The sequence below is a fragment of the Nomascus leucogenys genome, chromosome 14, assembly GCF_006542625.1.
Source record: "Nomascus leucogenys isolate Asia chromosome 14, Asia_NLE_v1, whole genome shotgun sequence".
Lineage (NCBI taxonomy): Eukaryota > Metazoa > Chordata > Mammalia > Primates > Hylobatidae > Nomascus > Nomascus leucogenys.
Genome location: NC_044394.1, coordinates 11031684 through 11058161, shown reverse-complemented (window position 1 = coordinate 11058161; position 26478 = coordinate 11031684). Strand labels below are relative to the sequence as shown.

Here is a 26478-nt window from a genome sequence, read left to right as displayed (position 1 = left end):
CTGAGACAAATAAAATATGTACTTTACATTAATTTTTACCTTTTTTTTTTTTTTTTTTTGAGACGAAGTCTTACTTCGTCGCCCAGGTGGAAGTGCAGTGGCATGATCTCGGCTCACTGCAACCTCCGCCTCCCAGGTTCAAGCGATTCTCCTGCCTCAGCCTCCTGAGTAGCTAGCTGGGACTACAGGCGTGCGCCACCACACCCAGCTAATTTTTGTATTTTCAGTAGAGACGGGGTTTCGCCATGTTGGCCAGGCTGGTCTTGAACTCCTGACCTTGTGATCTGCCCACCTCGGCCTCCCAAAGTGCTGGGATTACAGGCATAAGCCACTGCGCCAGGCCCTAATTTTTACTTCTTTAACAGGGCTACTGAAAAATTTAAAGTTACTTATTTAGCTCTCATTGTATCTTTTTTTAAATTTATTTTTTTATTTCAATAGGTTTTAGCTCTCATTGCATTTCTATTGGACAGTGCTGCTCTAGACCTTGCAGATTTTTCAGAATCATATGATTCTGAATCATAATGTGGAGCATCAGGTGCCCTTTCCTGGACTTGTCTGTCTCAGGTGATGTAACTCTGTCACCTTCCTGGAGGCAAAGTGGTAGTTTGTAAGCCAGTGCCTCTACTGTCTCATTCAGAATGGAGCCCTACAAGACAGAAGGGGTTACAAAACAGTTTTAAATGCAGATCATTGAATGAATCCATATTTCAAAGAATAGAAGGCAATCAGTGATTATGACCCAGATTATTGACCCAAAATAACCTCTAAAATTAACCTTAAAATTCCTAATTGGCTTCTATTTTACTTGGATTATCTCTTTTAATCATTGCAACAACTCTGACATTTAGGTGCTGTTATTACATACACATTCTACAAAGGGGTAAATTGAATTTAGGGAGCTAGCAAGTATGGAGTTCTGCTTGTTTGCTTGCTTTTTGAGACAGGGTCTCACTGTCACCCAGGCTGGAGTGCAGTGGTGCAATCTTAACTCACTGCAATCTCCACCTCCCAGGCTTAATCGATCTCCCCTCCTCTACCTCCCAAGTAGGTGGAACTACAGGCACGTGTCAGCATGCCCGGCTAATTTTTTTATTTTTTTTGCATCGGGGGGTTTCGTCATGCTGCCCAGGTTGGTTTCAAACTCCTGGGTTCAAGCAATCTGCCCGCCTCAGCCTCCCAAAGGGCTGGGATTACAGGCATGAGCCACCGTGCTGGGCCAAGTATGGAGTTTTGACCCCAGTTGGTCTAACTGTTCAAGTGCCATTATAAGCAAGATTATGAACTGCTTGTATACGCTCTATTTTGTTAATACATGACCTGACACGTACTAGATGGTTAATAAATGTGTGTAGTTAAGTGGTCATATAGTATGACCTCAACCATGTAGGAAAAAGATATATAGGAAAAGTCAATACATCAAAATGTTAAAAAGTGATTAATTATGAATGGTGATGATATGGACTTTTTGGGTAATGTACATTTAAAATTTTCATCTTTATGCTTTTATGTATCTGCCAAACTTTTGACAATGTGTGTGTAATGTTTTTATTTATTTATTTTGAGATAGAGTCTCACCCTGTCACCCAGGCTGGAGTGCAGTGGCGTGATCTTGGCTCACTGCAATCTCCGCCTCCCAGGTTCAAGCAATTCTCCTGCCTCAGCCTCCCAAATAGCTGGGACTATAGGCATGTGCCACCATGCCTGGCTAATTTCTGTATTTTTAGTAGAGATGGGGTTTCACTATGTTGGCCAGGCTGGTTTTGAACTCCTGACCTCAGGTGATCCACCTGCCTCGGCTTCCCAAAGTGCTGGGATTACAGGCGTGACCCAGCGCACCTGGCCAACAATATGTGTGTAATGTTTTTATTTATTTCCATTACTTTTTTAAAATCCTGTAAAACTCCTGCCCCCACGTATACACAGCCTCCCTCATTATCAACATCCCCCACCAGGATGGTATACCCAAAGTCCATATTTCCGTTACTCTCTTTTATTTTTTATTTTTTTGTCGCCTAGGTTGGTGTTCAGTGGCGCGATCTCGGCTCACTGCAAGCTCCGCCTCCTGGGTTCACGCCATTCTCCTGCCTCAGCCTCCCGAGTAGCTGGGACTACAGGCGCCTGCCTTTTTGTGTTTTTAGTAGAGACAGGGTTTCACCGTGTTAGCCAGGATGGTCTCGATCTCCTGACCTCGTGATCCGCCCACCTCGGCCTCCCAAAGTGCTGGGATTACAGGCGTGAGCCACTGCGCCTGGCCTCCATTACTCTTTAAATCACACAAAATGTCATTTTTACAGAATGTAAGTGGTTACTGATAGGTTCTTTTTTTTTTTTTTTTTTTTTTTTTTTTTTTTGGAGACGGAGTTTTGCTCTTGTTGCCCAGGCTGGAGTGCAATGGCGGGATCTTGGCTCACTGCAACCTCTGCCTCCCTCCTACCTCAGCCTTCCGAGTAGCTGGGATTACAGGCATACACCACCATGCCTGGCTAATTTTGTATTTTTAGTAGAAACGGGGTTTCTCCATGTTGAGGCTGGTCTTGAACTCCTGACCTCAGGTGATCCGCCCACCTCGGCCTCCCAAAGTGCTGGGATTACAGGCGTGAGCCACCGCGCCCGGCCCTACTGATACGTTCTTTGTGGGCTGAAAAATATTTATTTCTTCTCTTTCCCTTCTCCCCATGATTCCATTGCCCTCACAACTGGGATCCCCCCCATTCTAATCTGCTTCTCCATTCTCTCAGTCCTGTCTTTCTCTCTCTCTCCTGCTCCCTTCTGCTATCCTCCATCAGACTTTTTCTTCTGGGTCTTCCTCTCTTCTTCGCTTCTGTCTCCTCATCTCCCTCTTCTTTTGAAAAGATTGACATTCAAACAGAAAGGTCAATCAAATGTTACCTCCTACCTGGTAGGTTTCAGGTACATTCTACCTGCCATTGCAATCCTGAGGATGGTGCTCAAGTCGGGGGTGGGGCAATGGGAGGGCAAGACTTCTAAGGAGAATGGAGACCCCCTTAGATGTGAGGAGGGCATTTCAGCCTGAGGAAAGCAACGGAACAAAGATCTGAGGAGTTTCTCAGGGAAAGGGAAATGGGCAGAGGAGCGCTTACCTCATTGGATCTGGGGATTGCTGTCTCCTGGTGCTAGCACTCAGTTATAAAGGATGCCAACCTTAGTTGATTTGAGCTCCTGGATTGAATTAGTCCTGGTTGTATAATTGACTTTGATATGTGGACTTCGGGTTCGAATTAGGTTTAATAAGATTTAACTGCTTCAAAGGGCTTTATAAGAATTCATTTTATCCTTCAAATCTGATTTCAAATGCTACCTACTTTATGACACCTTCTCTAACTTTGATGCTCTTCTTCTAGTGCACTTACTATGCCACAGTAGGTACATACTTTATTCAAGCAATTACTCCCCATTGTATTTTACCTTGTTCTGTAGGAAATGTTTCCTTTAGTGCCTCTCTTCAAGAATCTTGAGGGACAGGCAGGTATCTTATTCCTATTTGTATCCTAGGCCTAACACAGAGCAGGAACATACTCAATTGAGCCAGCAGGTTCTCAATGATTTTTAAAATTATATTAATAATTAACATTAAGTAAGCACTGTGGCAAGCACTGTATCTACATTGTTTCATTCACCAGTCACTTTAGGAGAAAAGTACTTTTATTACCCCCATTTTACAATAACCGAGAGAAAGAGAAATTAATTTGATCTAAGGTCAAATTTGATCTCAGACTAACTAGTGAGGGACAGAACTTTTTCTCCAGGCTCTGGGCTTCAGATCTGGGCTCTTCACCACCACAGATGAACAAATGGATAAATGAGGACTTCTTTTCGTTCCGTGGCTGAAGAAGTAGCATGGAAGCGTCTACCATTCATTTTACAGATACAATTACGTATCTGTAATACATAATACATAATTACATATCTGTAATACTTAACATAAAATTACAGTAAGTCCTAACTCACTGATGTTTCTAACTTCTGAATCATCTTTTTCTTCTTTCTTTCTCGCAGTCCTAAAACCGTCAGAGAAACTGTTTTGAACTCGAAGGGTAACCCATCCAAGCACTGGGTGTTTTATGGGAAAGAGAATAAACCTTTTGTTTGGTTCTTACTTCTTACCACCCATTCATTTGTAAATATACAAATATCAAGCACCTACTGTGTGCTAGGAACCTTTTTTAGGCACTAGAGAGACAGAAGTAAATAACAACAAAAAAGTAGTGAGACCTTTACATACACTAGTTCTCCTGTTCCTCAGAATAACCGTATGAGGTAATGATGACAACAATAATAGTTAACTCTTAACAGTGCTTATCTGTGCGGGGCACTGGGCTACCTGCTTAATTTGTATTAACTCATTACAATAAGCTTGTGGGGTAAGGGATATGTTTTCCCCATTTTACAGATGAGGAAACACACAGAGCAGGAAATGATTTGCTCAAGCTTGGAACGCAGCCAGTGTGGCTCTAATTCCCAGCCTATTAACTACAGGTCAATATTTTGTTCCTTAAATTTATATCTTCATATCACAACTTTTAGGTTGCGGAGTCTTGTCCCCATCCAGATCATCTGACTCCCAAATCCAGAGGTTTGCACCTGCACCCCAGCGGCCTCGCGAAATAAATGAGAATGTCTTGGAATTTTTGCCAATACTTTCTCCTCCAAAGAACTCAAACAAATTTCCACGTAATTCTCATTGATTTGTGAAATGAACCTTCCTGGACTGTAAATTTCCCCGCAAAGAGAGGGCCAGGGCCCCGGGTCGTTTTATACTGGCCGGGGCACCCAGCAGATGGCGCTATGTTAGTGGCCACCAGCTGGCTGCCCCGTCCCCCGGGCTCACCGCCTCGGCCGAAAGCTTCCCGGCCCTCCCTCGCTCACTTCTCTCTCCCCCTCCCAACGGAGCCCGGGCCCACGTGACCTCAAGGCGGCCAATGGGTGAGCAGAGAGGGCGAGCTGGTCCCTGTGGCCGCCATTAAAGCGAAGGGAAAACCCGTGAATTCGGATTAAAGGGGGAAAAACACCGCCCGCTGGGCCCACAAAATGGGGGAGACTACGGCGTCCAGCCGGTGAGGCCGCAGGAGGGCAAACGTTAGGCCGGCTCGGCCCAGGGACGACACGAAGACAGAGCCAGAGAATGGTCCGAGCCCGCAGACGCCGCCACCACCTCCGCCGCTGAGGAGACTCTGGGCTTAAGGACATCGCCGCTGCCGGGCCGGGGGCCTGGGCTTCTCTCCCGGTTCTCGCCCTTCCCGCCCCTGTGCGGGCGCCTCCCCGCCCGGGAGAACCGTCCAGGGCTTGGGCTCTGCTGTCTCGGACTTGACTTTGATTATTTATTGTGTAATTTATTATTTTTCTTGTGGTAGGGGCACACATCCCCTCCGTCCCCCAGAGAGGGACGAGCGTCTGCGGGATCCGCAGTCCGGCCCGCCAGGCGAGCGCGGCGCGGCCCTCCCGCCTCCGGCCCTCGGCCCCGGGCGGCTGGGTGCCGGCCGGGCGGCGGGGGCTGCTCGCGGCGGCGGCGGCGGCGGCGGCGGCGGCGGCGGGGGGGTGGGTGGGGAGGGCGGGCGGCCCGGCGGCCTCCTCTTCCACCGCCCCCCCAACCACTACCCCCCCCCGGCCCTCCCCGGTGTCTGTGTTTCTCTCTCTGGTCGGAGGCGGCGGTAATGGCGGATGGTGGGTTGTGGCGCCGGCGGCGGCTGCTGTGAGGGACGATGAGTGCCTCCTTCGTGCCGAACGGGGCCAGCCTGGAAGATTGTCACTGTAACCTCTTCTGCCTGGTGAGTGCCGGGGCCGGCGGGCGCCGAGGGAGGGGGGCCGCGAGGTGCGCCCTTGGGCCGTGGGGGAGGGGGCCGGGTCTGGTCCAGATGCCCGAGTCCCCGGGCGAGGCCCAGCGGGAGCCGGCGCCCTGCGAAGCTCCGCGGCCAGCTCCGGGAGACGGCTTTCGCTCTCCCACGATCCCGGGCTCTGTTTGGGGAGTGTTGGCATTTTTTCTCGTCTTGTTTCGGACTCTCCTTCTCACTGTAGTCTCGTCCTCAACTTGAGCTCCTTATCTGGCAGGACAGTAACCTTTCCCTCTTGTCTTGCTTAACTGTTGCTTTTCTCCTTATTGGCCCTGTATCCCTGCTTCACACTTTCCATTATTGCCCCTGCTCCCCACTGCCTTTATGTCTTACCCTTTTAATTTGGTTTCCCCATGTAAACAGGACCCCAGAACTTATGCCCTAGAAACCTGTCTTCGTTTTACATTTTTTTTGTATGAGTCAAACTAACGCCAGGTTAGTTTCTTCCTTGGGTGACTTAAGATCTCTCTGTAAAAACCAGTAGGTGCCATTTCATATGTTTTCTTTTTAAACTTCGAAAACAGTTTGCCATTTTTGACAATTTCTAGCCATCTTGCTTTTATTAGAACATAATGTTTTTGTGAGAGTGAAGGGGGCTAATGGACGAGGTGCTGTGGTTTTGCACTGTTTCTATATTTATTGTGTTTTGGTTGCTTTTTCAGAATGTTTTGAGCAGGCTGCTCCCTTGTTTGATTGAAATGGAAAGTTGAGAGAAGCGGGATGTAGGGATGACCATTGTGTAGGTTAGCCCAGGTCTGGTAACATCCAACAGTTAAGACTTTCAAAAGTACCAACTGTTGAAAATAACTTGTCCTGTATGGGACAGTAGCTGAGCTTCATCAATGACTTTAAGATTGGGTGACTTTACTTTTTCATTTTCTCCTTTGTGCTATGAGAAATATTAAGAGTATATGATAGGTAAGTGAGTTAAGTGGGCGGAGCACAACTAGTTGGCAAGTGTAAACTGCCAGTCATGTATCAGCAGTTTCATTTTTGGCACCTTATGCTTTGCTCCTTTAAGTTAGATTAAATTACTGAATTCCTCTTGTCGAATTTCTTTCCGGATGCTAAATTGAGATCTTTAATACTCTATCCTCGTCTACAGTGTGTTTTTCTTTTCAATGTCCATTAATCAGCATCTCTTCACATATAATAAGACATATACCAGGTTTTATATTTTTATTTTATCCAACTCAGTCTGTTTTTGGTACTTTTAGGATCAGGTTCTTTGAAGATAGACTAGCACAAATCTGACAGTTCTTTGTGAGTAGCTATTTGACTTTTCCAACAGGGGTGTGTGTGAAGAATTAACAGATTTTTTCAGAACTTGTTCAGATGTCTTTTCATTAGAGACGTTACTTCTGTAAATGTGGAATAAAAACCCATGATAGGGTCTTTAATAATTGATTTTCAGTTAAAAGTTTGGCACCAATGAACAAATGTGACCAGTTAGGACAGAGAAAAATGTACTCTGTTTGCATATTGAAGTGTGTGTCTATATTTAACATCATTCAGTTTCTTCTATTTCTACTTGGAGTACATATTTGCTTGCTATTCAGTGACATGGTGGTGGTAATTTTTAACTGTATTCTTCTCCCTAAAGTTCTTGATTGTTGAATTATAAAGTCTTTGTTCTAATTTGCATTCAATATCTCAAGCATACATTGAAAAATTGTAATGTCTTAATGAAATAAGAGACATCGTATTGAGTACTTTTGACTTTGAGTGAATTTGCAGTAATAAAACATAATGCTTTCCTTCCTTCAGGCTGACTTGACAGGAATTAAATGGAAAAAATACGTATGGCAAGGCCCAACTTCTGCCCCTATTCTGTTTCCTGTGACAGAAGAAGACCCCATTTTGAGCAGTTTTAGTCGCTGCCTTAAGGCAGATGTACTTGGTGTTTGGCGGCGAGATCAAAGACCTGGAAGAAGAGAATTGTGGATATTTTGGTGGGGTGAAGACCCCAATTTTGCTGACCTTATTCACCATGACTTATCAGGTGAAAGAAACTTTCCATTTCTAACTAATGATATAGCAACATTGTATACTTCTCCCAGAATCTCATATGTATTACAAATTAAGTTTGTTTTTGTGGGACACTTAGGAGGCCAGATAAAAATTCAGCTTCGTTGTTTTATTTCACCATAATTATTTTATTTTACTTAAATTATCCATGTTGTTATAGCTGGGTTTTTAAGGCGTGAATGACTTTCTCCTTCCACCACCTCTCTTCTTAATTTCTCACAGGTAGTTAGGGCCCAAAGAAGGCATGTTACATTAATCTAAAAAATTGGAATCAGGAAACAGAGTTCCTAACAAAGTCGTGTAATAGTTTAGAAGCCAGATGTAACTTTTGAGTCACTTCAGCCACTGCTGAAGTTGAGTCTTTTGCATTGAATAGGCAGATAATTCTAAAAGTACTGGAAATGTAACTATCCTTGTGTGTGTGTGTGTCTATGTGTGTGTTTTAAGGCATGTAAGTATTTTGTTATTGTCATTTGTGCTATTTGATTAACATATGAAGGCATATGTTAATTTAGTTATTTTTGGAAAGTGACTCATATACTGTTCTGTCAAACATACTCAATAAGAGACAAGTGCCAACTTGTTTAGCTTTTATAGGACATGGGATTATAATCTAAAAGGTTACACAAACAATTTTATTGTGAGCAAATCAATGTGATTGCTTCCTTATTTTCTTGACTTTTAGGACGAAATGCTACTTTAGAAAGAGAAACTATAACTTTTCATATAATTACTGAAGCTTTAAACTGTGAAAGTCAGTATTAACTGAATCTTAGATAATAGGAATGTAAATGATTGGTTGTATGCTATAAGGTTCCAAAGACTTCAGTAAGATAGTTGGATAATGATTTTTGACAGATAAATTTAGGATTTCTAGATAATTTTTTTTAAGTTCTTATTTGAAATTGAGTACTCTGAAGTTTTTGTTGTTGTCCTATGACCTATAGGATCTATTTTATTTTTGGATAGAATGTATTCTAGGTGTCTGTATCTTGAACTGGTACTTAGTAAGACCAACATTTATGTAGGAATGTACGTGTTACATTTGTATGTTTTGATAATTGCTTTTCACATTCTAATGAACATACTCTATCCAGTGTTATTATTTTTGAGAGTGATTGCAATTCTTCAAGAAAGCTTTCCAGCTTTTGTAGTTTTTCTAATAAGATGCCTGCTGCAGAGTCCAGTCCTTAGTTCTGTGTATTTAATGTAGTTCTAAATGTGTAAAATGATGTGTATATGTATATACATATATGTACATATACATGATATATGTATATATAGTAGTTTTAGCAAGACAATACTTTCTAATCATGTCAAAAGCTAAGTCCGCCAGCCTCCTTTTTCTTTCATTGATTTGGATATAGTATTTGAATTATTTTAATCGTTAAGTGGTCATAAAAATCACCTTACTAGAATGTTTGGAGACTGTATAACATTGTTGAAAAACTATAAACTATTGATAAAATATATTTGTTGATAAAACATAATTATTGATAAAACTATAATGGTGACTTAGGGACTTTGGTCTTCTTAATAAAGTTGGCAGAGCATCTAAACAGACTAAACAGATCTTTAAGATTCCATGAAATACACTTTGTAGAATCAAAGATAATTTTAAGAGATATATAATGTTTAATTTTTTTTTCTTTTTTTCAAGTAGAGATGGCATCTTGCTATGTTGACCAGGCTGGTCTTGAACTCCTGAACTCTAGTGATCCTTCCATCTTAACCTCCCAAAGTGCTGGGATTACAAGTGTGAGCCCCCGCGCTTGGCCTAGTTTTACCATAATAGAAAAAATATTGTGAAAGTTAAAAGACTATTAAAGTTAGATGTGAGCTGCTTTGATGTATATTGTTAAAAGTCAGTTTTTTCTTCTAGGTTTCATGTTACAGTCAGATATGTTTTCTCCACTGAAACTAGGTTACAGTCTTAAACATTTTTCTCTAGCTTTGATTTTTAGCATAATTTTCAAAAATGGTAGTTACTTGTACCTTTAAAATAGATACTGATCAGCTGGGTGCCATGGCTCACTCACGCCTGTAATCCCAGCACTTTGGGAGGCTGAGGCAGGCAGATCGCAGGGTCAGGAGATAGAGACCATCCTGGCCAACATGGTGGAACCCCGTCTCTACTGAAAATACAAAAATTAGCTGGGCGTGGTGGCACGTGCCTGTAGTCCCAGCTACTCGGGAGGCTGAGGCAGGAGAATCACTTGATCCCGGGAGGCGGAGGTTGCAGTGAGCCGAGATCTCACCACTGCACTCCAGCCTGGGCGACAGAGTGAGACTCTGTCTCAAAAAATAAATAGATAGTGATCTTGAACGTGAATGAAAGTAATTTTGGGAGGTTGGGGTTTTTTTTTTTTTTTTTTTTTTTTTGAGACGGAGTCTCACTCTGTCCCTTGGGCTGGAGTGCAGTGGCGCGATCTCGGCTTGCTGCAAGCTCCGCCTCCTGGGTTCACGCCATACTCCTACCTCAATCTCCTGAGTACCTGGGACTACAGGCGCCCACCACCACGCCCGGCTAATTTTTTGTATTTTTAGTAGAGATGGGGTTTCACTGTGTTAGACAGGATGGTCTCGATCTCCTGCGCTTGTGATCCACCAGCCTCGGCCTCCCAAAGTGCTGGGATTACAGGCAGGAGGTTGGGTTTTAACTGCTGTCAGATTTTACTGAATGCCAGTGAATAGTAAATAGCTTTTTTTTGGGACGGAGTCTTGCTTTGTTGCCCAGGCTGGAGTGCAGCGGTGCAATCTCAGCTCACTGCAACCTCCACCTCCCGGGTTCAAGCAATTCTCCTGTCTCAGCCTCCCGAGTAGCTGGGATTACAGGCACACGCCACCACACTCAGCTAATTTTTTGTATTTTTAGTAGAGATGGGGTTTCACCATGTTCCCCAGGCTGGTCTCGAACTCCTGAGTGCAGACAGTCCACCCGCCTCGGCCTCCCAAAGTGTTAGGATTACAGGCGTGAGCTACTGCACCCGGCTGTAAATAACTTAAAAATTTATCAAAGTGAAGTGATTGAAATAGTAAACTGAAATACAATTAGGAGTGGTATGTGATCATATTTATTGTTCCAAAGCTTGTCCTGTACTGTTTTAGTTTGCATAGTCAGTGGTATTTATGTAATGTTTTAGCTTTTTTTTTTTTAATAAAACCTGTTATTTACTTAAGAATGTTGTTACTTAAATCAGACGTATCTTAAAGAATAATAAGGTCTTTTCAGATGGAATATATTTGTCTTGCTCTTTTCTTTGCTCTGGGGACAGCGTCTGCCTCCCTCTTGGGGTAATTAGTCTGCCTCTGTCTCTCCAGCTAACCCCTTTTTCATTTCTTCCATCTGTGGCACTCTATTTCCTTCTTTTAAGCTCCCCTGAGAAGAGAGCAGCTGGACAGTACAGGGTAGCATCAGCTGCTGGAGGCAGTCCTGAGTTCCAAGTGGAGGTGTAGCACTGAGGAAAGGGGTACCGGAAGGACCCAGGTGGTAACTAAAAAGCTGGTTAATTTAGCTTGAGCCTGCTCTTCACAGGCAGTGTCCTTCTGTTTGGTTCAGCACACACCACATCTTGTTACTGAAGTGTTTTTTATTATGGTGATAATATTGCCCTCGTTTTTCTTGGTAGTGGAGGAAGAGGGAAAGCATTTCTTTTTTCAAAGATTAGAATTCTCAGTTTTTCTTAACTGGAATATTCAGTAACAGAAATACAGAATTGCCTTTGTTTAACCCCCTTAGCTCCTTTGTGTCATGCAGTGTATTTTTAAAAATTAACTAATGAACCAATATTGATACTTTATTATTAACTAAAGTATATATTTGGATTTCTTTTATTTTTTTGCCTAATATCTTTTTCTTTCCTAGGATCTCATTTAAGATACCCCATTACATTTAATTGTCGTGTCTCCTTAGGCTTTGTTAGACTGTGACAGTTTCTCAGACTTTCTTTGGTTTTGATGATTTCGACAGTTCTGAAGAATCTGCTCAGATTCCATAGTGCATTTTAAATTTCAGTTTCTCTTATGTCACTTAGCATTTGTTTGGGTTACCTTCCTTTCAAGTTTAGCTGATGTGTAGAAATAGAATGTAAACTTATTTTATTGCTAACTGGCAAAGATCAGTTACAGCAAATCACGTCTGATTTAATACATACTTTAAACCCTCAGTTACTCATTTTGTAGCAGTAAGTCAATACTGTTGAGCAAAGTAATTTGCAAAGGCCAGATGATTTTTGGATCAGGATTTGTGCTAACTAGTATTAGCCTAACTATAACATTCCGGAAGGTTATTTGTTCAAAAAATCTCTTGAATTCCAAAGCCAAACATAGATGATTTTCTTACTTTTTGCTTTATCCTCTATAGGATAGTGATTAGTTGAATCGGTGTCGATATGTTTTGATACAAAAAGGATTAGAGAATAAAACTCCTTTGGGGTTACAGCCTTTTTCTTTCTTCCTTTCCTTTCCTTTCCTTTCCCTTCCTTTCCCTTCCTTTCCCTTCCTTCCTTCCTTCTTTCTTTCTTTCTTTTTCTTTTTTTTTTTTTTTTGACGAAGTCTCGCTCTGTCGCCCAGGCTGGAGTGTAGCGGGGCGATCTTGGCTCACTGCAACCTCCGCCTCCCAGGTTCAAGCGATTCTTGTGCCTCAGCCTCCTGAGTAGCTGGGACTACAGGCATGTGCCACCACGCCTGGCTAATTTTTATATTTTTAGCAGAGATTTTAGTAGGAGTTTCACCATGTTGGCCAGGCTGGTCTGGAACTCTTGGCCTCAGGTGATCTGCCCGCCCCAGCCTCCCCAAGTGCTGGGATTACAGGCATGAGCCACCATGCCCGGCCCCTTTTTTAAAAAAATTAAATTTTGTAGCTTTGTTTAGTGGTTGTGTGATAGTGGGTGAAAGAGTATAAAATGGGTGATGGGAAAATCTTAGCTCAGTCCCTCTGGTCAAAAATCTCTATAGTGGGTAGGACTGGTGCTTTTAAGTGTACTGTTAATTTGCTTCAGAGCAAGATTGTTTCATTTTCATTAATGTGTTCTTGAAGGAGAGTTTTCTATGTATTTTTATTCTGTGTTCTAGCATTTTTGGAATTTGATTGCTGTCATCATTGGCTTTTATTCTTTCCCTTTAAATAAAAATAAAAGCAAAAACTGCGTCCTCTCCCATTTGTCATCTTAAAAAAATCATAGCAAGTTAGACTGTGATGAGACTCTTTGAGAAAACTGATACCTTGTGAACTAAAAAAACTCAGGGCTAAAAATATTTGTTCTTTTTCCTGGCTCCTGAGATCTGTAAAGTAGATTTTAGTGACATGTTCAGATAGTTTTATTATACCAGAATTTTATCATAATGAATAGTGCTCAAACTAAGTGGACTGTTGTTCTGAATTTAATTTTGGATGTTTTTATTGAGGGATATTAACTATAGTGGACTTTAACCTTAAATGACAGCTGTTAATAGGATTGACAGATAGATAAACAGCCAGGCATAGGAATCTAGTCCCAGCCAAACTAAAACATTGTTTTGTGCCCCAGGTAGTCTAAAGAGAGTAATTCATTTCTACTGTTGTAAAATTTACTTGTGATGTGGCCTGACTCTTTAAATTGGCTAGTCTCCTAGGTGACAACTTCATTTGCTGTATTTCTTCTGCATACTGTTTTTTTGATCAAGTGTATCTTCTAAGTTTTCAAGCCAAACATAACATACTAGGCTGTTTTTAATCAGTTTTCAAGTTTTGCCATAGATAATGATGCAGCCAACTTAAGGCTCTCAGTATATTTGTTGAATGTATGGGTTATTAATGATTATTCAGGAGAAACACTGATCTAACATTTAAACATTTCTCTTTATTTCAGGAAATACATGGTATTTTCTACCATGTTAATTTTTGAGCCATTATTCATTAGCATATGTTACATTTTAATAGTTTAGCAAAATTATATAGAAGATTCCTTTTTTACCACTGTGGAGATATTTAAAGATGCCAGTTTTGAGAAAAATGTTGAGTGCAGGGTGTATCTGCTTTTTTGGTTGTGATGTTTTTTCCCCATTGATAGAGAATTATTTTGATGACTTATCACATACTTTAGCACTACTGTAATCTGTATCTTTGGGAAAAAAATATGGTAATCAGATTTAGCATTTGTGTTTTCTTCCAATAAATAGTCCATAAAAATTTCAAGAAACACTGATGATTAAGAACTGTAATGCTAATAGTAACAGAAAAGTATTTGCAGAGTGGAAATTTTATTTTCTCTGGACATAGAGCTACAAGAGAAGGAAATTTTTTTTTTTTTTTTTGTAGAGATGGAGGTCTCACTTTGTCACTCAGCCTGCAGTGCTTAATCATAGCTCACTGCAGCCTCCAACTCCTGGACTCAAGCAAGCAATCCTCCCACCTCAGCTTCCCCAGCAGCTGGGCCTACAGGCATTGCCACTATGCCCTACTAACTAAAAAAAAGTTTTTTGGAGTCAGGGTCTTCCTGTATTGCCAGACTAGTCTTGAACTCCTAGCTTCAAGTGATCCTTCTGTCTTAGCTTCCCAAGTAGCTGAGATTACAGGCATGAGTCATTGCACCTGGCTAGAGGAGGAAAATATTTAAATAGATTAAGCAGACTTTTTCTATTAGGCTCTGGTTAAGTTCAAAAGAGATAGGTAAAGATTTGCCATATGTTCCCTTCTCCTTCCCCTCCCTATTATAATGCTGGTGTTGAGATTCAAGAACTTGTTTCAATTGGTGTAAATAGTGCATATCACTATGCCTTGAGTGGGTTAGTTGTACCATTTCACTTTTCATATCTGAATACAACATGTAGAAAGTACTTTTATTCGGTTATTAGATTGTCAGGATATTAGAAGCTTGGCTCAGTAGGCTTCTTGTTTCTAAGTGATTCCCAACAAAACCAAAAACTTTCAGACTTTTTATTGAGCATTATTAGGACTTACTCATTTTTCTCAGCAACAAAATATGAAATTATATTACTTTAGTGTAATGGTTGCTTAGTCGCTTGCCATATAAATGAAGACATACTTCAGAGATACGTTGGATTTAAAAAACCTCAACAGGTGGTCTCTACCTGTTTGTTTTATGCATAGCTCCTATTTAGTGTTAATGAGAATTGTGGGCACTGGGGACATAAGATGCCCACCCCCTTTGAAAGCATTAGAATAATGAGGGAGAAATGCTTGAAGATTAATACTGATTACTTTTCTAAACCACATTCAATATTCTTTTTTTTTTCGAGGTGGAGTCTTGCTCTGTCACCAGGCTGGAATGCAGTGGTGTGATCTCGGTTCACTGCAGCCTCTGCCACCCAGTTCAAGTGATTCTCCTGCCTCAGCTTCCCGGATAGCTGGGACTACAGGTGCATGCCACCTCGCCCAGCTACTTTTTGTATTTTTAGTAGAGATGGGGTTTCACTATGTTGGCCAGGCTGGTCTTGAACTCCTGACCTCAGATGATCCACCTGCCTCGACCTCCCAAAGTGCTGGGATTATAGGCATGAGCCACCACGCATGGCCTCACATTAAATATTCTTAAATCATTTAACTGCAAGTTTAACTAAAATAGATTTTACAAAACCATAAAATGTTCAGAATTTCATGTGAAAATTCATAAATTATTGTGCTTTAGCTTTTACTATTGCAAAGGTTTTTTTTTTTTTTTAAAGTCACAGTCTCACTATGTTGCCCACATTGGAGTGCAGTGGTGTGATCTCAGCTCACTGCAACTCCCGTCTCTTGGGCTCAAGTGATTCTCATGCCTCAGCCTCCTGAGTAGCTGGGACTACAGCCATGCCATGCATGGCTAATTTTTATATTTTTAGTAGAGATGGGGTTTTGCCATGTTGGCCAGGCTGGTCTCGAACTCCTGGCTTCAAGTGGTCCAATTGCCTCGGCCTCTTGAAGTGCTGGGATTACAGGCATGAGCCACCACACCTGGCCTCAGCCTCCTGGATAGCAGGCGTGAGCCACCATACCTGGCCTCAGCCTCCCAGAAAGCAGATTTTTTTATTTACTGTTTTTAGGAAGAAGACAAAGTCATTCTCTAGTTTTAAATGAATAATTTATTTGAAGTTTATAACAACTGTACAACCTTGATACTTATAAATGGTAACTGTGTCTTGGGTCTTTGATGCTTTAAAACTTAGGAAAAATATGTTGGTAGTGGCTTCTTATGTAGAACAAATGTTACAACCATCAGAAGGTAGGGATTTTTGAAATAAAAGGTAATAAAAATAAAAGATACTAAATTGATTGTAAAGAGGTGAAGAATTGGGAGATATCTAACATAATTCTGTTGGAATTAAGAACATGTATATTCTAGTAGTCATGAGTCTCATAATTTGAGGTAAAAGTCTTAATGTAGCTATTTAATTTTGAAATGGTAGGACCTCATTAAATTGAAAGCAGATCAATTGAGATTCTTTTTTTTGTCATCAACTCACAAATATGCTTGTGATCTAGACCTTTAATTAATTAAAGTGAAGTCACTTTGTGCTGCTTCTCTAGTCTCCTAGCCTAATATTTTCTTTAATAAAGTGAAACCCATAAACGTTTTGGTTTTAAATGGAAGTAGATAACGGTATCTTTGATAGAATGTGAATTTTTCCTATTTAATATTTATGATTAATATTAGACTTAGAAAATTCTTCTATTCCAATTCTGAAATATTATCATTTTCTAAAGCTTATTCCACTTTTTTCTCCTTAAGCTTACCTGTTTTTTTTTTTTTGGAGAGAGAATCTCACTCTGTCCCAGGCTGGAGTGCAGAGTGCCATGATCTTGGCTCACTGTGACCTCTCCCTCTTGGGTGATTCTCCCACCTCAGCCGCCCGAGTAGCTGGGATTACAGGGCTGCACTATGACGCCTGGCTAATTTTTGTATTTTTAGTAGAGATGGGCTTTTACCATGTTGGCGAGGCTGGTCTTGAACTCCTGACCTCAGGTGATCCACCCACCTCAGCCTCCCAAAGTGCTGGGATTACAGGCGTGAGTAACTGCGCCCAGTCTAAAGCTTATTTAAAATAAAATAAAAAATTAATTGCTTCGAAAGACTTGACTATCATTTAGGAAAAAATATAAAACCAACATTAATCTTTGTAGTGGCACAGATTTCTAGTGCAGTTGAAGTCCACTGTCATACTTTTTAGTTAATGTTTATTCTACCCGTTTGTTGTATAAGTTGTGCATATAAACCATGTGTAACTCTTAATACATGTCTTTGCTTTTATTCAGAAGCTCATATTGTGTCTATTTTTCTATGGGTATAGTGTATGCATTTTTGGTGTTGAATTGAGAAAGGTTTGTCTTTTATTTTTACTTAAACATTGAACACAGATGACCCATATTTATAAAATGTTTATAAAGGTATGTTGGCTATGGAAGGAGAGTTAATTATATTTAGACTAAGCAATTTAAAATCTTGTAATGAAAGTTAAAGTGCTGAAGTGGTATCATTATTTGTAGCACGATTTACTGGATGCTTTGTGACAGATATGAAATGGATAGAGTACAAAAAAAAATTTTTCTGACCTACATCCAGACTTATCTCAAAATGACTGCGTTAATGTTTTTTGGTAAATTAACTTGGAGTGATTAATAGATTTGCTGGCAAAATTGAAGCTATATAGTTAGTGAAGATAGCTATAATTTTATATGACAGAAGTGCCATTTACAATTTAAGTCTTTAAATTTTTAAATTTCTCCCCCAAGTAAAGGATCCTATACTGAATAATAATCATGGGAATAATTTGTTTGAAATGAGACCTAAGGTGGCTGATAGTGCACTGCTTGTTAGGCTCTGTGCCAACAGCTTCCTTTTTATTCATCACTTAGTGTTCTGGTGGAGTCGTGGATTAGAGTGCTGATGGACATGAAATGTTTTGACTTTAATTATTAACTGGCTAATTTTTTTGGCAGGTTGAATGACTAGAGGAATTAGGACAAAGTAACAAGTGAGCCAGCTTAGAAATTGGCATCATAGGTATAGAGTGTGTTTAATATTTTCCAGGTTATACAAACAAGTGTCCTTTTCATTAATACAAGAACCAATTCAGTATGTTCATGATGTCATTGAATTTTATAAGGTGGAAAAATACTTTTCAGGTTATTTAATAGAATATGTGGCACTTAGACCTTTTATTCCTTGTGGAGTAACTTTGAAACCTGATAATGTCTAGAGATACATTGAAGTGATTGTAGCTTAATAGTCTGGGGTAAGCTAGTGTTGATGAATATAGAGTTTAAACTGTAACCTTTTTAACTTGGCTCTGAATAGATTATAGTGTCACTATTTTACTTGTTATTTCCTTCATTTCTCTTTTAGAAGAAGAAGATGGAGTGTGGGAGAATGGACTTTCCTATGAATGCCGTACCCTGCTTTTCAAAGCGGTTCACAATCTATTGGAACGGTGTTTAATGAATAGGAATTTTGTACGTATTGGCAAGTGGTTTGTAAAGCCTTATGAAAAAGATGAAAAACCTATAAATAAAAGGTAAGCTATCTTAAATTCTGACGTGATATTTCTTTAGATTTGTTCCTTTTTGTGTCTTTACAGAGAATGTGAGATAAAACAAGCTAATATACAGACATATTCAGGAGGTTATCAGTGACAAAGTACTAGATATAGTCAGGTTTTTTTTTTTTTTAACCACTTTACACAGTTCCCTTTACACACTTTAAGAATTTTCTTACAGTAGGAATAGGCTGTATTTTAATACAGTGGCCTAAATTTTAATTTGGGATGATAGACAAAATATGGGATGAAAGCAGAGACTTAGGCTTGGAAGTATCTTTTTTTTAGTATATGGAAATATATGCACAGCACTCTGATATTAAAGTTAAGTAAAAACACCTGTTAAAAATAGTGATCTGTGAGTATGTTTTGGATTAAGTTAACCCTTATTCCCAATCTCTCAATTCCCTTTAATTAAAGTAATTTAAATTTGTGTTTTCTATATAAGACCATTTACTCTTTGAGAGCTTATAATTTTCTTAAGCAATGAATTAAGCAAATTTATGACACTAATTATTAGAGTAGTTGCAGATAGAGGCACAGAAGACTTATGATAGATACCTCCTCCTATGCAATTAAAACCTTCAGGTTACTCGCTTCTCTGTGATTTAGATAATATAAGGCATAGTCTCAAAAGATTTAAGTTCCCAGCAGTCATTGAGTTAGTGAGACTTCAAGAGAGATGAACCAGTGGCAAGTAAGTTGGGATGTGGGGAAGAGAAAATTAAAGGGAACTTACTAATTTTTCCTGAAAGATGTGAGAGGATGTGAAGTGAACATTTGGTTGAGATTGTAATCATTTTGAGGTCTTTGATGTCATATACGTGCATCTTTTTTCATGTGCACCTGGAGGTTTTTTTTTTTTTTTTCCCCCAAACTTTTTAGTTTTAGTAAGACTGGATGAGTAGACAAGCCTGGATAAAGGTGCTTTCATTTTTTTTTTCCTCTTTGAAAATTAACGTAAACCTTTATTCTTAACAAAATACTTGTATAACTTCAGAATGCATTCAGCTGGAAATGACAGAAAAACATTAACTACTTGGCTTATGTAGGGATTGATTTTTCTCAGTAGCAAGGAGTATGGGGGTAGATAGTTTAGTACTGGTGTATCTGTTCAATAATGTCATCAAGGATTCAAAGTTCCCCAGAGTTTTCTCTGTGCCATCGTTAACTCTTCATGGTCCTCCCATGTGTTGCACCTCCAGACCTCACAGTGGATTCCAGGCAGGAAGAGAAAGGAAGGGAGGAAGTAAGAAGGTGTGGCACCTGAGTCAGAAAGTAAATTATTTTCTGGAAACTTTAGCTGACATATCTTTGGCCATACTAAGAGAAACAAATATCTTTTATTTGGAAACAGCTGCTCTGAACAAAATGAAGTTTTTGTTAGTAAGAAGAAAGGGATGATAGATATCAGATAGATACCAAAGATCAAAGAAGTGGAAATGGATATTGGGTAGGCAGTTGGCAATATCTGCCGTATACATTTATTTATTTATTTATTTTGAGACAAAGTCTCACTCTGTCACCCAGGCTGGAGTGCAGTGGTGCAATCTCAGCTCACTGCAACCTCCGCTTCTCAGGTTCAAGTGATTCTCCTGCCTCAGTCTCCCAAGTAGCTGGGATTATAGGCGTGTGCCACCACACTCGGCTAATTTTGTGTATTTTTAGTAGAAACGGGATTTTGCCGTGTTGCCCAGGCTGGTCTTGAACTCCTGAGCTCAAGCAGTCCACCTGCGTCAGCCTCCCAAAGTGCTGGGATTACAGGCGTGAGCTGCCACTCCCAGCCAGGCATATACATTTACATGGTTTTAAGAAGTCAAACAGATTACCAAGATTTAAAATGAAAAGCTGCAATCCTAAGCCCCAAGGAATAGATTTGCTCCTCAGAAGCAAATTCTTAATTTTTAATGAATAGATTTGCTCCTCAGAAGCAAATTTTTAATTCTTCTGTTTCTTTTAAGTTACCTGTTTAAAAATTTTGAAAGAAATAACATGCATATTCTTGAGTTATCAGTTAGGATTAATCTAGTGGACTTTTTTTTTTTTTTTGGTCACAACAGCCTACCATTGAAATTCTATTGACTTTCTATTGAGAGGTTAGCTATCTTACTTCCCCCCACTCAACACTTGGGTATTGGCACTTTTGCGCACACTTCTTTTACCTTTCCCTTTCCTTTTTTTTTTTTTCCTGAAACGGAGTTTCACTCTTGTTGCCCAGGCTGGAGCACAATGGTACGATCTTGGCTCACTGCAACCTCTGCCTCCCGGGTTCAAGTGATTCTCCTGCCTCAGCCTCCTGAGTAGCTGGGATTACAGGCGTCCGCCATCACACCCAGCTAATTTTTGCGTTTTTGGTAGAGAGAGTTTCACCATGTTGGCCAGGCTGGTCTTGAACTCCTGACCTCAAATGATCCACCCACCTTGACCTCCCAAAGCACTGGGATTACAGGCATGAGCCACCGCACCTGGCTTCCTCTCCCTTTCCTTATCTTGCCACTATAGTTATAAGTTTTGGTAAAAACAATATTTATTTATACTCATAATTTTACAAATATTATTTGTAACTGAGCCATAGTATATTGAAACACATTTCATTTCTTTTTTTTTTTTTTTTTTTTTGAGACAGAGTCTCGCTCTGTCACGCAGGCTGGAGTGCAGTGGCGCGATCTTGGCTCACTGCAAGCTCCGCCTCCCTGGTTCACGCCATTCTCCTGCCTCAGCCTTCCGAGTAGCTGGGACTACAGGTGCCTGCCACCACGCTGAGCTAATTTTTTGTATTTTTAGTAGAGACGGGGTTTCACCATGTAGCCAGGATGGTCTCGATCTCCTGACCTCGTGATCCGCCCACCTCGGCCTCCCAAAGTGCTGGGATTACAGGCATGAGCCACCGTGCCTGGCCTTCACATTTCATTTCTTGTACATCGTTTTGTTTTCCCAGGTATTAATGATTATCCCTTTTTTTCACTTAATTATATATGTTAGGAGTTAGTAAACTCCTGCCTGTACTCTGCCACTTTTTTTGTAAATAAAGTTTTGTTGTAACATAGCCATGCTCATTCATTGATAGATTGTTTTATGGCTGCCTTCACACTAAAGCAGAGTTAAATAGTTGTGATAGAGACAGATGGCCTGCAAAGCTGAAAATGGACTTAGCCTGAAATATTTTCTAGCTGACTTTTTGTAGTTTGGTGACTCCTGATCTGTGTACCTGTTGGTAGTTCATCTGTAGACTATCTGCTAGAAGTGTAAATCGCTTCTCCCTAGCTTCAAGGACTTTGTATAATCTTATTAGTTTCCTCTTTTTTTCCCCTCTTGTTAATTAATATCCCTGTTGTTACCCTTCGTTCCTCTTTTCCAATTTGGATTAGTTCTGTAGTCCTGTTTCACAGTAGTCATCTTGGGAATTCTCTTCGCTTTTCCCTCCTTGTTGGACCCCTCATTTCTCATTTCTCCTTTTTTTTTTGTCTTATTTACTGTTATGGTGGTGCCCAACCTGAGAGTAGTTTCCTGAGAGTGCAAGGATGGTAATGCTTTTGAGACCCTCAATGTTGGAATTCTGAGTCAAACCACAGAATCGCAGGCTCTTAAGTTTCTTTCTTTTCTATCTTTATAATTGATAGTTTTGACTGGGTATAGAATCTTTGATTAGCAACCCTCTTAGACTTCTGGGCACTAAAATGCTAACTGGAAGTTCTGTGTATGTGAGTAGCTTATGACATTGCAGGCTTTACTAGAGTGAATGATCTGGGGACTTCACCGTTTTTATTGGGTGCCTGTCATCCAACTGCCAGTATTTATACGCCCCATCACCTGCTTAAGTAGTTTTCCCAGAGGAGACTTTCAGTACTCTGACTAGAGGGTATAAGCTTGGCTGCCAGTGTTTAGTGAACCTATTGGGGAAAGGAGGTTTGGAGGTGGGGCTCACTTATATAGTGGTTAGATTTTCACTTAATCTTTTAAATACATCATCTCAGCTGTATCTGAATATCTCTAGTTCTGAGTCCCTCTGTTTCAACCATTTCAAAGAGTGGACCTCTTAAGTTTTTCACTGATCTGGAAGAAAGTGGAGAGGCTCTAATATCTTTGAACTTTCATTCCTTCTACTTTCTTTTTCTTTCCTTTTTTTTTGAAACAGTCTCACTCTGTCACCTAGGCTGGAGTACAGTGGCGCAATCTTGGCTCACTTCAGCCTCCACCTCCCAGGTTCAAGCAGTTCTCATGCCTCAGCCTCCCAATTATCTGGGACCACAGACACTAGCCACCACGACTGGCTAATTTTTGTATTTTTAAGGAGACGAGGTTTCGCCATGTTGGCTAGGCTGGTCTCGATCTCCTGGCCTCAAGTGTTCTGCCCACCTCAGCCTCCCAAAGTGCTGGGATTACAGGTGTGAGCCACTGTGCCCAGCCCCTTCTCTTTTCAGTTACACCTATACATCCACCTTCAGGGATGTATATATATACATATATATATATGTGTATATATGTGTGTGTGTATGTATATATATGTGTGTGTGTGTGTGTATATATATATGTGTAGCCTTTCTGGGATTCTGCGGTTTGACTCAGTTTATAACTTTGTAAGTTTAACCACTGCACCCGGCTTTCTTTATGAAAAACTCTTAAAAGGCTATTAATAATTGAAAATATGGGCTCACACCTGTAATCCACCACTAAGGGGCCGAGGTGGGAGGATGGCTTGAGACCAGGAGTTTGAGAGCAGCCTGGGAAACATAGCTAGACCCCCGTCTCTCTCTCTCTTTTTTAATGATCTTATTTTATTTATTTGTTTATTTTTACTTTAAGTTCTGCAATACATGTGCAGAACGTGCAGGTTTGTTAATAGATACATATGTGCCATGGTGGTTTGCTGCACCTGTCAGCCCGTCATCTGGGTTTTAAGCCCCATATGCATAGATATTTGTCCTGATGCCTTCCCTTCCCTTGCCCCCCCACCCCCTGACAGGCCCCAAGTCTGTGATGTTTCCCTCCCTGTGTCCATGTGTTCTCACTGTTCAACTCCCACTTACGAGTGAGTACATGCGGTGTTTGGTTTTCTTCTTGTGTTAGTTTGCTGAGGGTGATTGTTTCCAGCTTCTGTAGTTTGACTCAGTTTATATCTTGGCTTCTCCTTTGCCTTATCTAAGTCAGTTAGAATTTTTGCCTTTGCTTGCTAGGTTCTTAAATTTTATGGCTGTCTCTTGTCTGTTGCTGCCACTTACACCATTCTCTTCGTCTTCCTCCTGCCTTTTACCGTCTTTATGGAGACAGTTTCATGAGGAAGGTGGAGGCAAATGAATGTGTTCAATAAGCCATGCAAGATACTGGAAGTATTTTTCTTTATGGAAATTCTTTTTTTTGGGGGGAGACAGGGTCTGACTCTGTTGCCCAGGCTGGAGTGCAGTGGCACAGTCACAGCTCACTCCTGTATAGCTGGGACCACAGGCATATGCCACCACAGCTGGCTAATTTTTTTTAACTTTTTGTAGAGACAGAATCTTACTTTATTGCCCAGGCTAGTCTCCAACTCCTGAGCTCAAGTGATCCTCCCGGCCCAGCCTCCCAAAGTGCTGGGATTACAGACGTGAACCACTGCTCTTGGCTTTATGAAAAACTCTTTATAGGCTGTTAATAATTGAAAATATGGGCTCACTCCTATAATCCACCACTCGGGCCGAGATGGGAGGATCGCTTGAGCAGCTTGGGAAGCATAGCTGGACCCACGTCTCTCATTTTTTCTTTTTTTTAATGATCCTATTTTATTTATGTGTTTTTTTTTAAGTTCTGGGATACATGTGCAGAATGTACAGGTTTGTTAATAGATATATATGTGCCATGGTGGTTTGCTGCACCTATCAGCCCATCATCTGGGTTTTAAGCCCCATATGCATTAGGTATTTGTCCTTATGCTCTCCTTCCCCATGCTCCCTATCCCCTGACAGGCCCTCGTCTGTGATGTTCCCCTCCCTGTATCCATGTGTTCTCATTGTTCAACTCCCACTTATGAGTGAGAACATGCGGTGTTTGGTTTTCTGTTCTTCTGTTAGTTTGCTGAGAATGACGGTTTCCAGCTTCATCCATGTCCCTGCAAAGGACATAAACTCATTCTTTTTGTTTTTGAGAGATGGAGTCGTGCTCTATCGCCCAGGGTGGAGCGCGGTGGCACGATTTCAGCTCACTGCAACCTCCACCTCCTGGATTCAAGCAATTCTCCTGCCTCAGCCTCCCGAGTAACTGGGATTACAGGCACCCGCCACCACGCCTGGCTAATTTTTGTATTTTTAGTAGAGACGGGGTTTCAGCATGTTAGCCAGACTGGTCTCGACCTCCTGACCTTAGGTAATCTGCCCACCTTGGCCTCCCAAAGTCCTGGGATTACAGGCGTGAGCCACCATGCCCAGCCGAACTCATTCTTTTTTTATGGCTGCAGACCCCCATCTCTTTAAAGCTGGGCACAGTGGCACACACTCTGAAGTGGGACTTCAGAGTCCCAGCTACCCTGAAGACTGAGGTGGGAGGATCACTTGAGCCCAGAAGATTGAGGCTGCGTTGAGTTAGGATTGAGCTGTTGTACCCCAGCCTGGGCAACAGAGCAAGACCCTGTCTTAAAAAAAAAATTGAAAATATAACTTTTTTTTTGAGATGAGGTCTCTTACTTTGTCACCCAGGCTGGAGTGCAGTGGCACAATCATGGCTCATGCAGCCCAGGCTCAAGTAGTCCTCACACCTCAGCCTTCCACGTAGCTGGGACCACAGGTGCACGCTAACAAGGCTGGTTAATTTTTGTAGATTTTGTAGAGACAAGATAGCACCATGTTGCCTAGGCTGGTCTTGAACTCCTGAGCTCAAACTACCCACCTTCTTTGGCCTCGCAAAGTGCTAGAATTACAGGCATGAGCCAGTGTACCTGACCGAAAATACAACTTTTAATTGGAGATTTTCATGAATCCAACAGATGCTGCTTGTTATTTAACCATGTAATTGAGCACTAGTGTTTTTCCATGGGCTGACCCATTTAGGAGGGGAACTAAATTAAGATTGTATTTTATTAGTGAAGTGTTACCAGAAATAGTGTATGCTCTTTTGAGTTACTCTTGAACCATAGTTGTGGTATAATAACTGACTTTGTTCTGGAAAGATAAATGCTGGTCCTCAAATCTCTTTTTTACAGGAATTTTCTTACCCTTTTTCCTTCTTTGGAAAAGCAAGTAGGAGAAAAATCAAGCAGCTAAGTCTATCTTTAAGTTATTATTTGGGACTTCTTTTCTGTTGAATTCAATGGAATGATATAGGGAAGGTAGATAAAGATTGATTATAAATTAATGCATTTCTAGACCATTCTGAAATGTAAGTATTATATAGACTGTTTTTGTTTACTAATCAATTCACTTTTGGTATAAGTATTCTGAAAAAAGAACAAGAGTTGTAAAGAAAGAAAATTTATGCTGTGAAACTACTTTGACCTGAACAAAGGAGAAAATAATATTCCTTACCTTTTTATCTTCTTTTTCCTTTCTTTAAAATTTTTAAAGAAAAAAATCTCATTTTCTGATCATCTGGACCTACATGTAGTTGTCTGTTTAACAGTCTTTAGGGACTGAAAGAGAGGAAATGGAATCAAATTCTAGGGATACAGCTAGGTTACCTGTAAAGAATCCCACAAGTGTAAGAGTAACCACAGGAACAAACCAGTCTTCAGATAATTGGTTAAAAGAATGATGACCAGTGTTTTCTTGAATAGTTTAGGTGTTTTCCTACATTGCTGGGGACTGGATCACATGACAGGTGTTGAGTTTTCTAGTGAGCCCACAAGTAAATGGGTTGTAATAAGTACCGTTGACTTAATGTAGGTTTTAGTCTCTTCTATAAAAGATATTCTGAACTTGTGATGTTTGAGAGTGCATTTGAATAAGATTATCTTGAATAAGAACTTTTTTTTTTTTTAATGGAGACAGGGTCTTGCTCTGTGCCCAAGATGGATGGCAGTAGCGCAATCATAACTCATTGCAGCCACAAACTTCCGGGCCTAATTGGTTCTCCCACCTCAGCCTCCAGAGTAGCTGGGACTACAGGCACACACCACCCACGC

The 26478-nt window shown here is 40.7% G+C and overlaps 1 protein-coding gene and 1 long non-coding RNA gene across 2 annotated transcripts in view; one reads left to right on the top strand and one right to left on the bottom strand.

Annotated features, from left to right (window-relative positions):
• Window positions 1–5580: 5580 nt before the first annotated feature.
• The window catches only part of MED13 (mediator complex subunit 13), a 125660-nt gene continuing 104762 nt past the window's right edge, over window positions 5581–26478 (top strand). The window contains exons 1-3 of the mRNA XM_003278495.4: window positions 5581–5789; window positions 7620–7854; window positions 18203–18371. Of these exons, the coding sequence (XP_003278543.3) occupies window positions 5724–5789; window positions 7620–7854; window positions 18203–18371 (470 nt within the window). The 5' untranslated portion in view covers window positions 5581–5723. The remainder of the gene's footprint in view (window positions 5790–7619; window positions 7855–18202; window positions 18372–26478) is intronic.
• LOC105739068 lies at window positions 22512–24652 on the bottom strand. Its single transcript, XR_001114932.2, has 2 exons — window positions 24242–24652; window positions 22512–23265 (listed from the first exon to the last, which is right to left on the bottom strand). It is a non-coding gene; the product is annotated as an uncharacterized LOC105739068 (long non-coding RNA).